The sequence below is a fragment of the Nesoenas mayeri genome (genome assembly GCF_963082525.1).
Source record: "Nesoenas mayeri genome assembly, chromosome: 2".
In the NCBI taxonomy this organism is placed as follows: Eukaryota; Metazoa; Chordata; class Aves; order Columbiformes; family Columbidae; genus Nesoenas; species Nesoenas mayeri.
The window spans coordinates 21,969,797-21,984,459 of NC_137543.1; the positions used below are offsets into that span (position 1 = coordinate 21,969,797).

At 41.6% G+C, this 14,663-nt stretch overlaps 2 protein-coding genes across 2 annotated transcripts in view; one reads left to right on the forward strand and one right to left on the reverse strand.

Moving 5' to 3' along the window:
- Positions 1-427, forward strand: part of DPYS (dihydropyrimidinase) — a gene marked incomplete at both ends in the record, with an annotated part of 31,332 nt that extends 30,905 nt beyond the window's left edge. Inside the window, one exon of the mRNA XM_080339639.1 lies at positions 320-427. Within this exon, the coding sequence (XP_080195765.1) occupies positions 320-427 (108 nt within the window). The remainder of the gene's footprint in view (positions 1-319) is intronic.
- An 8,849-nt stretch (positions 428-9,276) lies between these two features.
- On the reverse strand, positions 9,277-12,572 carry DCSTAMP (dendrocyte expressed seven transmembrane protein; the record flags this gene model as incomplete). The annotated part of the gene is made up of 3 exons (XM_080339987.1): positions 9,277-9,360; positions 10,090-10,410; positions 11,547-12,572. The coding sequence occupies 3 exons, from the start codon at positions 12,570-12,572 to the stop codon at positions 9,277-9,279; spliced, it is 1,431 nt and encodes a 476-aa protein (XP_080196113.1).
- Positions 12,573-14,663: the final 2,091 nt, after the last annotated feature.

Here is a 14,663-nt window from a genome sequence, read left to right on the forward strand (position 1 = left end):
CCTACAACGGTGGGAGGGTGAAGTTAGATTTTCCACATTTTATTGTATCATTCTTTTAAAGTTTCCTCACAGTGAACCTCATGCAGGGCATCAGTAGCAGCAACGAAGGGCAGGATGCTATTTGTTTTCCTCTGTCATAAGGGAGAAAGCTTTTGTAATAAAGACTAAAGGCTAAAGCTGCAATAGACTGAGGGAGCAATAACCATTTTTTCTAGCTCCTAGCACTCTTTCCCCATTATTACCTCTCTGAGTGACAAATTGCAAAGCTGAGATTTTCTTTTTGAAAGATTATATCATATTGTCTTTTTCTTCTCTGTAGATAAAAGCAAATGAAAATGACCCTGCTGTTCCTGTCAAAGCAGTGCATTCTGGATCCAACAATCAATCCACAATAAGCTTCTCAAGTGCCAACATGGAACAACAGTAGCCAATAAACATTACACTGTGCTTCCTGCATGAATGTTGTCATTGCAATTTCTCTTTAAAAAGGATTTTTTAATAAGAACTAGAAAATTCTTTTTAGAAAATGGAGTAGTAATCAAATAATAACTACAGTTAGAATGTGGCAGCAGCTCTGTAGGTGTTTAAGAATAGGTAAGTTTGGGGATGGTATTTCTTAATATTTATCTTTAGAAGGTATCAACTAACTTATAAAGTAAAAGCAATGAGTGATGGCCCTTAAGCACATTTTCTACATTCTTGCTCTTTTAGGTCACAGGAGGTGAACCCTAATTCTCTAATTTCATGTGCTAGGGAAATCTCTGCTGTGCTTAGCAATGCAGAGAATTCTGATTGCAGATGCTGAATTTGATGTTTTGTGTTTCCCTGCCTGGAAGGGGTCAGGTACAGAAAAATGCTTGTTCAAGGGAACTGTCACTATTTTAGATCTGCTGCTACACCTCCCTGTCCCTGTCTTTAAAGGAGTTTATACATTTTGTCCCTGCCAGCTGCACAGCCAAGCATTTATTGGTGTGTTCAAGTGTTTCCTCTGTTACATCATGGGCAATCCTATGATGAACCATACTGATAAAGTCACCTACAATACTGTTTTGTGTTCTTGCTTTATGGAGGCACATATTCCCACAATTTGAAGGCTTATGAATTGGGATCACCAGAGTAAGAGCATAACGTGCTTATTGAAAAAAAAAAAAAATTTACTGAAAATGCAATTTTTTTCCTGATGTAACTAATGCCTTGAGGGTTTTTTTGGTAGGATAGGATTCCTAATTAAAAAAAAAACAAAACAAAAACAAAAACAAACAAACCCCCCAAAAAACAAAACAAAACAAAACAAAACAAAACAAACCACAAAAAAACAACTGATTTCCTCAATTTCTCTGATTTCCCATTTGAGAGGTAATTGTATTCTTAGAAGCACGACTCTGTTACTCTGTCTAGACAGGTTTTGCTTTGGAAACCTAGAATGTTGTTTAGGGTTGCATTTTTACTTGTGATAGCCCATCATTTTAAACAACTTTCACTGAGGAATATTTAAGAGAGAAACGAGGCTAACACAAAAAGACCTGTACAGTGAGTTTATTGTCCTATATGTAGAAACAGTATAACCCGTACTTCTGTGCAACCCATGGGCCAAACAGACACAGAAAGAGATTCATATTTTAAGACAGGCACAGAAAGCATAGAATAGTTACTGCTACTTTTAATTTGTTAGTGGAAGGCAGACTTGTAGTTCCTGCTCTATTCATAGGCATACAGTGATGTATGAGCATGCAGGCTACTAGATCTGTTATTCTTGTGTCTCTAAATATTAAAGGATAATTTTCTCTGTAAGGTGATGGAAGATAATGTGGGGATGTTCATGAAGAGCTAGCACGGGTTCACATTTTTCAGGTTGTCTTTGCGGTGACAAAACAACAGAACCAGGCATTCAGTACTATTACAATGACTGTTACAAGGGAACAGGGTTCACTGTTCAGTGTAGATTTCTATACTGAAATGGTCTGCATATGAGTTTGTTGTCTAGTCTCCCTCTGTAATCAAAAGAGAAAAGGATGCTTCTGGAACACTCTTCATCTCGGCATCAAGAGTTAAACAGGCTAGATGAACCTGTCCAGAGCTGTTCTCCTTTGGGATGAGTAATTTTCTTGCAATGTCAGTTTGTCTCCATCGACTACAAAGGGAACACCGTGTGATTAACTATGGTGCAGATGTCTTCTCTGCAGCCACCTTCCATCTAGCCCATCTTTGCCTTTCAGACCTGGAACTTTCTGGTATGAGGAATGCCTGTCTTTTCTTATGTTTTGTCTCAGTAAGAGTGCATGTCAACCATTAATCTATTATTTTTAATTAATCTTTTGCGGTCTTGGAAGAGGAGCAGAAATTTGGGAAGAATAAGGGAAAAATCAATGGGGATAAAGGACTTATTTCTACTTTTAATAATAACTTATATTTGTGTGGAGTCTTTCATCTGAGGCTTCAGGTTTTAAGAGCCCTGCAATTGCATGATATGCTGGTGAGACAAGTAAATATAATTAGAATAAGTTTACATTTGTTAGAACTATGGATGCTCAAAGCTCTGAAATCACTGAAGTAACAGAATATATGTAGTTCCCTGGTGTTTAACATCCAGTGTTGGCTTAAGCGAGTTGCTCAAGGCCAAAATGACTCAATTATGACAGAAATGAAGCCCAGGAGTAAAGGCTGCCAGTCCTTTGGATACTGTGGACGTGCCCAGGACTTTCAAATGTCCTTTGGGCTCTTGGGACACCTACCGAGATCAAAATGATAGAGAAGACTGCAGACCATGAAAGCCCAAAGGAACAAAGTTAGCGATTTTTCTAAAAACAAATGTTTTCACAGGGTGATAACAGCAAGTAGTTTTATGAGTTATATAAACAGCCATTTTGTGAACCGAGCTCTCCAAACCATGGAAGTGTATTATCTGGGGAAAAAATGTATAATCTCTTTAGGTTTCCTACAAATTTTTATTAGATTGGAAATGAGGAAGCTTCTCCCTGCACAATTAATGAAGATTTTCTGATCCCTCTGTTGGTATTTACTGCTCTGTACCATTAATTATACTCCTCACAGGGGATATTATTTGGATTTTGTTCTTAACAAATGCTTACTTTCTATTTCCAATTACTGTTTTAACTGTTGTGTACCGATGTCATGGAAAAAACTACCTGCATACTGTGAACTGCGATTTACACCAAAGCATCTGCTGTATTTTTATATCCTTGAGTGCAACAAGTTATTGAGCCTGCTAGGTTTGCGAAATTTCTTTTGCCATGACTCATGCAGGCCCTAGAACCTGAATCTTGCCTCTAGCCACAAGGTGCCAAGTAATAGCCCTTGAGAAACCATGTGACATCAAAAACATTTCAGCTGTGCTATTCAGGCACTACTACTAAAGCTGAGACTGTCAAGCTCCAAATCCCTGAAGTTCTTGTTCTTTTTCCACTTAGGTGGAGCAGACTATAGTGGTGGGATCTTCACAGGGATATAATTGTGGAACTGCCCAGTCCCTATTCCAAAACACCAGCAATGAGCCAAATACAGTGGGATGTTTTTTCTAGTAGACATGTAGTTAATTTGGGATTAAATGGGATTACAAAACACATTTATGTGAGTGCAGGTCCTGAACTGGAGCACTGGAAGGAGCGCTGAGGGGTCTCTCAGTCTTGCCTCAGTTTCTAGACCCTGACAAGGCTTCTGAATTCATCCTACCATGTCATCTCTGCTTTTACTTGCTTATTACATTCTCACAAAGTTGTTGTTGATGTTGTACTCTAAGTATTGTCCTAAAACAACAGATGCCCCACACTAGGTTGGAAAGCTGGTTTAGAGATGACGTTTGCAGCACAGTTTCCTTGAGCCTTTCACAGGGAGGTAAGACAATAATTATTTTCCCAAATCACAAAATCACAGAATGCTAGGGATTGGAAGGGACCTCGAAAGATCATCTAGTCCAATCCCCCTGCTGGAGCAGGAACACCTAGATGAGGTTACACACGCTGTTTGAATCCTACCTAAGTTAGCCACACTACTCCAGCTTCCCCTGTGCCTACTGAGAAAAATGTCTGCTTTATTTGATTCTTCCTTCTGCCTGCCGGTCACTCAGTAAGAGATGACTATCTCTGATTGAGAGGTGGCATCGCTGCATTAAAAGCCTATTTCTCTGAAGCAATGTATCTCAGTACAGAGGATCTGAGGATCTCTTTTGTCAAGGGTGAAACACAGAACAGACTTTCCTTGCTTTGCACTTCTCATTGGAATTTGGCTGGTTTCCGCTCTGCTCTTGTATGGAAACATGAAGACTCAAATACATTTTTACAGGAAGGAAAAACCTCTGTTAACCATATTTTTATTGCTCTCCCCAGCCAGATGGATATTTGGGATCTTTAGTTCCCCATTTTCCCTGGGGAGGTGGATTCCAGGAGCAGGAGCAGAGTAGGAATTTGGGAGATCTGATCCTGGCATACCTAACATTGCCTTCATCCCCATCATTTGCCAGAGAAATCCTCGTATGGGCAGCGTGTGCTAATTGCCCGGTTGTGTGTTGGATGTCATTGCGCTGCCTGTGAAGAAAGAGCTCATGGCTGTGGTGCAAACACCTGCACCTGCATCTCTCCAGCCTCAAGTACCAGGGGACCTGTGCAGGGCAGCGATCCTGGGACATGCAGCTTCGCTGGGCCACTGGAGGGCAGGGCTGCTATTGCGGATCAGGAGTGAGAGGAGAAGGAAGTTACTCTCCTGTGCAGCAGCAACCGCAGAGCACGTTCGTGTATTTTGAATTCTGTGCCCATAAAGTTGACAATAACATTTTCAGACTTTATTTCATCAGCAGCAGAGAGTGATCCTTTGATCTTCAGTTTCCACTTTCCACGGAATGAGAGGAAAGGCTTTGCCTGTTCATTTCTTCTTCAATTGCAAGCATATCTGGGCTATTTAACCTGTGATGAAAACACAGTGAGTCAATGTGACAATATTGACAGAGCAGGGATCAGGGTGAAAGCATTTGCAAACCCAGGGTCCTCTGACTTTGCACACCCAGCTACCAATATGAAATGCTGCAGTGGAACTAGCACAGATTTAAAAAAAAAAAAAAAGCCTTTAGGTTAGCTATGAAGCAAGCCAAGTTCTGGGGTATGGGTGGTGATGAAGAGAAGTCTATAAACACAAATATTGAAAGGAAGTGGCCTAATTTGTATTGAGCTTCAGGAGGGTCAGGAGCACTTAGCATATCCCTACATTATCCTCACCAGACAATGAAGTCACCCTTTCATTAATTTTGCAAACCAGATTGGAACAAATTGGGAGATTTTTCACAGTAAATCAAACAGCTTCTACACTAGTGAAGGATGTTTAAAAAGGAAGTTGAGCTCTGCTGTGAGCTGGGGCAAGGAAAGGGATGAATGAGACAAAGGCCAAAGACAGACTTCTCCTCAGACTCTTGTTCTGTGTGCTGGTGGTATATGAATACATCTCTGACAAGCCCTAGAGGGGAAGTTAGAGACAATGAAAGATCAAAAATTTCCACTAGGCCAATAAATGAATAAGAAACCCTGTAATTTTAACTGTACCTGTAGTTCATTTGTGCTCAGCAGAAAGAAAATATGCATGCTTTTATGTATGGGGAAGAATGATCTATTTGAGCAGAAGAAAACATACCAAAAGAGGAAAGAAGAATTCGAATGGCAAGGACTAGGGAAAAGAGCCAGAATAAAATGTAGGAAATGTGAGAAGAGGGTTGGCAAGATGAGGAACAGAAGTAATTGTGGACGGAATACTTTTTTAAATTGTACTTGTAGGCTTTAAGAAAAAAAAAAAAGGAGAACAATGTAATCGTGTGGTTGAGTGTTATGGTAAACAGACTGGCCAAGGGAATCGCTCAACAACTTGCAGAGGAGACAGCTGAAGATAAACAAACCCCCAGACTTCCCCAGCTCACAGGACAGAAAAAAAACGGAGAAAACAAACCAAGTACGGCCTGCAGAGAATGAGATGTGTGTCCCTGTGTAAAGCCAGGTGAGAGACAGACCTGCATTTTCATCTGTACAACTAAAAAGGACAGTTTAGTGGGTATTTCTTCTGCTCTTTTCTCAGCCACAGGTCAGTTGAAGGAATAGGGCTAATGCTGTAGATGGGGGTAAGAGCTGTTCTGCCGCTGAGATAAACCTCACAGTCTTTGAGGCACTGAAAGTGAATTTGTTTTATAATTAAAGAAATAAATAAATAAAATTCCACAATATGCCATTTTTCCTGGTATCCCAGGTTTAGGGAGACAGGGAAGAGCAAACTTATCTCCTTTGCCTGTCCTCCAGCTCACCTCCAGCACACGGGTGTGTGTATGTATGGTCACAGAAGCAAACAGTGTATTAGCCCACTTGAGTTGGGTTTTGAGTATCACCAAGGATGGAGACTCCATAACCCCTCAGGTATCCTGTTCCAGTGTTTGACCAACCTCACAAGTAAAAATTAAAAGAGATTTTCTTATGTTTAGCTGATATGCCAGTCAGATTCCTGGTCTCTGTGTTTGGAAATGGCTTCCAGGAGAAATTGCACCATCACCTTCCCACAGACTGAGGTGAGGCTGACAAACCTGTAGTTTCACAGATCCACCTTCTTGCCTTTCTTGAAGATGGGAGTGGCTTTCACTTTCTTCCCATCCTCAGAAACCTCTCCTGACTACCATGACCTTTCAAAGATAATCAAGAGTTGTCTCACAATGATACTACTCAGCACCCTCAGCACCCATGGGTGCCTCCCATCATGTCGTATGGATGTGTGTCCAATGTGTTTAAATGCTCTCTAAACATGTAATACTTCATGAGGGGTAAGTCTTTCTTGCTCTAGATTTTCTCTTTGATCTGAGGGACCTCATATGGCTGAAGGTCAGTCTTACCAAGGCAAAAAAGTACCTTGGGCTTTTCCATGACCTTTGCAACCAGGAATGGGGTCAAGTATTTAGGTAAAATGTTTACCAGAGCTGAGCAGTTTGTACAAGATTGCCTATTTTCACTACGTCTTGGGTTTGCATGGCAAGGTTTTGATAGTGGGGGGGGCTACGGGGTGGCTTCTGTGAGAAGCTGCTAGAAGCTTCCCACATGTCTGACAGAGCCAGTGCCAGCTGGCTCCAAGATGGACCCAACTCTGGCCAAGGCCGAGCCCATCAGCAATGGTGATAGCACCTCCAGGATAACGTATTTGAGAAGCGGGGAAAAAACTGCACATCAACCTGAAGTCAGAAAGCAGAGTGAGAATATGTGAGAGAAACAGCCCTGTAGACACCAAGGTCAGAGAAGAAGGAGGGCGGGATGTGTTCCAAGTAAATTTTGCCTCCTGATGCCAAGTGAAGCGCACAATGTTTAGTTGTAGTGTTGTCAATCAGACCTAACCCCGCCTTTGGGTACTGTAATCAGCAGGAGATCAGGACTTCTCATCACCTTGTCCTTTGGGACTGAAAGGAGCACATTCAACTCCTACTAGCAATGAATCCTACCAGAAACGAACTTGTCAGAACTCATCCAAAAATGCTCAGTTCTTGCTGACATTTAACTCATTTTCCCCTTTCATCTGCAATAAAAACCAGAGTGAAGGAAAATATCCTATTGTCAGTAGTACTGGACATCTAATCTGTTTTGTGAAAACAAAATTTTTATAGGACCCTTCATTTTGCTTCTTTTCACCGGAAAGCTTTTTGCTACTGGTCCTTGAAAGCAGTACCTGGGATGTAAATTATGTTCTGCTATGATCTAAAGCTGCCCCACTTTAAAAAAAGAGGACATAACCAGGCCACTCAGACTTTCAGCACAACTCTCAATACTGCGTGGTATTAATCTAGCGCCCCATTTTCTAGAGATAAATTGTTGGCACACCAGCAACCTGAACCACCTTGGTCCATAGAGGAGTGAGGCTTCGTTTGGAAGACCCAGAGAAAAAAAGGCTTTGTGTTTTTCAGTGGTTTGGGTAGAAAATTACTTCTGACACTTGCTAATGGAAGGTTTTAAATAAGTCTTTATTCATTCACATAACAGAGACATTGATCAATGGCTCTCCTGGGACCATGCACATGTGATTGAGGAACAGAGTAGAGTTCACTGTTATTATGCAACCTAAAGAAAGAAGTTGGCTGTGGCTGAAAAACAAGAATACACTGCCTGTTGGGTGATTTTTACTCTACACTACTGCCACGCCATTCAAGCCACTCCTATGTCATTCTGATCTTGGCACTTTTTCTTGTGTCATATGAAGGTCACATCAACCATGTTAGTTGTATAGGTGAAACACTTAGTAATGGCTCAGCTTTGTTTCATTGAAGTCAGTGGTAGCTCTAGCAACAGAATTAAGCCGATTTTTGCCACTCCTGCAAGCTCCCTTGGACTGCAAGATTTGAAGCACTGTTCACTGCTCTTGTGTCTCTTCACCTCAAAACCAATTTACTGTGTTTGCACCTAGAACACCTGATTCCTCTGTATTCTAGCTCTTGTGAGCATTCTTACTTTTGCATGTGCTACATTACCTCTCTCATGATCGTCAAAGACATGGGACAATCTGCACCAGCTGTACAGTCTATGGACATGTGACAGTGGGAGACTAAGACCAAGTAAGGAATTCCAGGGTTAGAAACGTCTGAAAGACAAATCAGCAAAAGTAAGTGGTAGAGCCATGGTGGGAGGGAGAATTCGGCTGGGCTAGAAGATTGACAGGGGAGATAGAGCACTGACCCTGCAGAAGAGATGGCTACAGAGGCAGGAGGAGGTATATGAATCTAGGGATGAGAAAGAACCAGGCTGAAGTGTTTGGGGCAGTTGAAGGCTGAAAAATAGACATAAATATCTAGAAACCTCTAAGCCCTCTAATTAGGTTCTTGGACAATCCAGAAGCCAATGGACAGCTTCTGCTGTGTCTTCTATCTTATGTGTCTGGCAAATGTGAAGAAGACACATCCTGCCAGATGGACATAAAGGATCCTGCCATTATGTCCTCTGTTAGCTCAGCCCAAAGAGGTTTGTGCTATAGTCCTAAAAGATCCAAGCTGTTTGATTGCTCTTACACAGATTTCTAACATACCAGATGATGCACACCCCAAGTTGAAAAACAAGTATTAATGCAACCCAGAGTTCTCTGTAGTGGATAGCATACTATCTCCCATGGCTTCTTTTCTGCACTTTCTGAAATACTGATCATCAGCCTTTGATCCTATTTTTTTGCATTTTAAAATTGGAATTCCATAGGAAAGATGAGTGCAAAACACAGGTCCCTGTGGAGAAGGAGCACCTCAGCTTTATCCAAAGATTCATTTAGTCTCTGTCACACCATGTTGTCATTTGCCACACCCCTTTCTTTCTTCCTCACTGCCTCTCTTGCCTTGAGTATTGGAAACCAAAAGCTGACCTGAAAAGACAGAAATATGATGCTCTGATCATAATATGACTGAGGTAGAGATCATGCAGACACTAACATACTGTACAATCAGTATTGAAGGCTACTTAAAAAAAACACAAACCAAAACAAACTATATGTGTCTGCTGCTATCTGTCTGGATTCACCATAAATATATGCATGTGTGTTTGTTATTTCCATTAGCGTATATATACATATATACAGGATGAATATTTTTGCAAGCAAAAAGATGTTTCCTAATGGTATTAGCAGTTTCACTACCACTGTGTTTTAAAACAGAAATATATCACCTTCCATTTTGCTAAGCAACAACTGAACACTGAACATCCTTCTCAACAAGAGAGAGGCTGCTCACAAATGTCCAATATTTGCTGTCTAGATTGTAGGAGTACTGTTTGTGCTGAAGGTGCTTTTCATACGTTTGTGAAAACCAAGTTTCTTCTCTGGAGAGCTCTAAGATTGAAGGGTATTTTCTTGCCAGCACATAGTCATTTGGGTGTAGTCATGTCATGTCTGGTGCACATGTGTTGAAGGACAGAACAAAACCATTTTATGATCTAATCTCACCAACAGGCAGCTCGTCTCTGGCTCCTGTGCAGGAGAGCACTGGGGGAAGTCTATTAGCACGTAATTGAAGTTAAGAAGTTCTTAAGCATTTCCTGGGTCTGACTGCCACCCTGAGAGAGGGAGATTTTTTGTTCTCTACAGCTGACAGCTTACCGTTCTAGCAAACGTGTTCTTCACAGTTTTTGCTTGCAGCTTTGCTCTTTTCTTGAGTAATTTTGCATGCAAGTAACGTATCCGTTTCATCTCAGTGTCAGGATAAAATGAAGTTGACACAAGTATCTTAAGTTGGGTCAGGAGGCCAGAGAAGAACCCAAAAATGATTAAGAAGAAGATGATGACTCCAAGCTGGATCCATGTTGTGGAGAGAGTGAGCTCTGGCTGAGGGATGCAGTCATGCTTAAACAAAGAGATCTTGAAAACATCAGTCTTTGCAATATGGTCTTTCGTACCAAAGATAAAGATCTTCTCATTCTTCTGCACAAGAAAATGGGAAAAAGAGAGCTGATTATAGTACTGATTCCCTCCTTTCTGAATATTTCTTCCATTGGACATTCAGATTTACAAAGGGCCGTAAGTCATGTAGTCTATCCAGTGTCTATATATGCTGTACTCATAACAATATATTTCTTGGCTATTTATAAATATTTCTGACTGTATTTTCACCATTTCTCTTGGTAGACTGTTGTAAGAGTCGATCTGAAGATGGAACAGTACTTGCCTGAAACATAGTCATCAGGGACTAGGAGAACTGAAGCCCTGACAGAAAGAAGAGATGGTCAATGACTTGGAGAGAGGTCTGAGGAGAAGAATTGTGTTGCACAGGTCCCTCCAACCTGGGCAGCTACCGTTAACAATGGCTGCTGTATGGACTTCGCCTGCTGCCTCAGCCAAAGAAAGGTGGGCATCTCTCACGTCAATGTCACAGTGCCATTTTGACTATAAAAGTGGTGCTTCACAAATGTCAGCATTGTGACATTCCAATTTTAGGCTTCTGGTCTTCTCCACATATATAAATGGAGGAATAAAAGTACTTCTTCCTATATTCACCATTCTCTAGAACTATGATGACACTTTGAAAAATGCAGAGAACTGTCTGGTTCCATTCAACATATATAGCTGTAAAGGCAATGGCTTTTTTTTCCATGGACAAAGTGTGATCTTATCAATGTTTATAAATATCTCAAGGGTGGATGTCAAGAGGATGGGACCAGTCTCCTTTCAGTGGTGCTCAATGATAGGAGATGGGGCAATGGGCACAGTCTGAAGCATAAGAGGTTCCATCTGAATATGTTGAAAAACTTCTTTACCTTGAGGGTGCCAGAGCACTGGAACAGGCTGCCCAGAAAGGTTGTGGAGTCTCCTTCTCTGGAGACATTCAAAACCCACCTGGACACATTCCTGTGCAATCTGCTCCAGGTGAACCTGCTTTAGCAGGTGGCTTGGACTAGATGATCTCCAGAGGTTCCTTCCACCCCTAACCATTCTGTGATTCTGTGGTAATGTCATGATAGAACTGATGGATCATTGGCTGTACGTCGGCAGGTGCTGAAGATGAGGGGAATTTTTTTCAACAGTAAATTAAGAACTGTAAAGTACTGATAAGTACTTACTTGCTGAACGAGGCTGAGTTGAATCTCTGGATCTGGTACTTCTTGGAAATGTTTATTCACAGAAATAATTAACCAATAAAACAAATAATCTACTGCAGCAAACAGAAGCCAGATGAAAAGATGAATAAATACAGGGAGAAAAAAATACTGCATGTTTTTTCTGTCCTTCTTTGTGAGGCAGAAAGATGGAATTGTCACATAATATTTTCTTTCTTTTCTGTTAAGTGGCAGAAGACAGGGTCTTTGCTGTTGCTTTTGGTGCTCATCAAATGCGATGAACTGTTTTGTGATATAAGTGTTCTTAAATTTGTTACTGCGGGAGCCCACAAATCTTTTCATAAAGAGGCCAGTTCCAAAAGAAGCTAGAAAAATCCCCACAATAGGCAATACTTTCTGCCCTATATAGGGCAATATAGTCAGCATAAAAGAGATTTGGTTAGCAACTCTCTGGATCTCTAGCTTTGTGTCATTTAGCTCTTGTTTTAATGCATCATCTGAAATGGAATAAGATGGTGTGAATTCATGTCTTAGGAACACAACATGTTCAGATAGCTCAGTGGAAACCTTGACCTTCTCATAAATCCATTTTACTGCTTCAACATAATATTTTATCAAGGCAAATTGCTCAAACTCTAAATGACAGGTTATACTGTCTGCCAGAACCTTTAGGTTGTGAAAAATATTTTGGATGTGTCCGGCCACAACGATACCTGTGCCAGCTGTAATAAGAGCATTCCTGCCATTTTGAAGTCCACAAGAAAGAAGGAACAGGACAGAAAAACAGCGCAGATGCTTGAAACAGGAGAGCGCAATAGAAAGTGAGATCCAGATGAATCCAGAAATCAGTAAGGGACCCAAGGGATGGTCTACCAGTGAGAAGTGCATGCCAAGGAATAAGAGAAAGCTTGAGAGGAAGCCAACTGCAGAGCAAACTGCAAAAAGCTGCATCCGATTCTTCCACCCAGGCTTCCTTTCGGATATAAACGTTTCCCAAGCATTCTGGGCTACTGAGACAAATGTTTGCATTTTCTTCTGAGTGCTGCTGACACTGTGATAGCTCAAACTAAAAGGAAAAGAAAACATAAATACTGTTAGTTACAGGCTCATACTATCGACAATGGTGTGCTTTTAAATACCTCTTCACATTGCAAAATAAGCAGGTCTGACTCACATGGGGTCTGCACTGCACCACATGAGACCCAAAGCGTCATCCCCAATATCACATATGTAAACATGCAAGGCATGACTCTAAAAGGTGTTCTATCTTTTTTTCAAGGATTTTTGTCCTCCTACTTTTTGTGCACTTTGATTTCTCATTTGCTATATAGAAAGAATGGTTCGTATGTACATATATGTGTGTATATATGAGGAGAGAATGAGAGGGATGCAAGCCTCCCTGAGCACCCAGTGCTTCCCCACAGATGTCAGCTTTGCCTTACAAGGGCACCAGGAACAGAAAAAGGGGAGCATGTAAACTTCCCATCAGCGCCCTGATGCAGGGGAGGGCAGCTCGACCCGTGGAGAGCAGCTGTTAGGAAGGGAGGAACGGGTGGATCTGCTTGTGTGTGCTGCCCTGGGATGGGGAACAAAGCTCTCCTTCTTCACAGAATCATAGAATAGTTTGGGTTGGAAGGGACATTTAAAGGTTGTCTAGTCCAGGACCCTGCAATGAGCAGGGACACCTGCAACTAGATCAGGTTGCTCAGAGTCCCGTCCAGCCTGGCCTTGAATGTCTCCAGGGATGGGGCATCTACCACTTCTCTGGGCAACCTCTGCCAGTGTTTCACCACCCTCATGGTACAAAATGTCTTCCTCATGTTTAACCTGAATCTCCCCTCAATTAGTTTAAAACCATTACCCCTTATCCTATTGTAACAGGCCCTGCTAAAAAGTCTGTCCCCATCTTTCTTATAAGCCCCCTTTAAGTACTAAAACGCCACAATAAGGTCTCCCTGGAGCCTTCTCTTCTCCAGACTGAACAGCCCCAACTGTCACAGCCTCGCTGGAGGTAGGTCAGTATGAAAGTAAGAAAGTGTGTCTCAGAGGCATCAGTCCTTCTTTGGGTCTCTCCTGGGATAGCACAGCTACAAACTGGACCATATACACTCTTAATCCTAATTGCTTGTACTGGTCACCATCTCTCCTGCCTACCAGCATGACCGTACTGTAAATTACAGAGTATTTCTGTGAGATTCGATTCAGTTTGATGTGAGACATTCCAGTGATCTCATCTTTCCTTCTTCTTTTACAATATAATATTCATACTGCAACTTGTCCAAAGATGGAAGATCAATTTATATGCATATTAGCCTTTTAACATACTGGAACAAATTAGATACTAATTAAATAAAATAAATTGTTGCAATTTTATCTTATAATACGGAACAGTTTTCTTCGCAAATACATCCTGAAGATATTACTTTGTCTTTAGTTTAGCTTGAACACAGCAGGTAGCCAGGAACTAAACTGTTCTTTTGTACACATACTGTATCTTACTGGCATTTGACTTTATGAATGCTGCTAGCATTCACTGCACCATTTTCCGCTTCCTCTCATCATTAGTTATCAGTTACGTTGTTATTAGCTTTTCATGAGACAGGAGCTGAGGGTGATGAGAGCAGGCATCTGCCCCCAGCTGGGACCTTCTTGGACTGTTGTACTTGGTGTGCTGCTTTTCCTCCATCTCACTTAGGCCTGATCCTTTCTAGTGCTGAGGACTATCCTGAAGGATGCTGAGTTTTTTGGGTGCTTAAGTGCTTCAGCAGTGGTTAAGGGTGGGCAACAGCTCTCCGGGTGGGCTCAGCCCCTGACACCATCATTCTGCTTGGGAGTTGCTTTCCTCCAGTGCCTCAGGGAAGTCAGCTGTAAACAGTGTATAACAGCAATTAGCAGCTCCTTTACAGGAATAAAATTAGTTAATTAATGTCCCCAAACTATGTAGAAGTCACCACCTGTTTGGGAAAGTGGTGGAAGAGAAATTGGGAGGGGAGGAAGCACACGGGCCACTGGAGCTCAGCTTTGCCATGAGCAGAGCAGTCTTCTGCTGAGGTGGACAGTCTGCTTTACCCTTTTCCTACTGAACTAGAAATTAACAAGGCGTTTTTAGGAAATGTAATT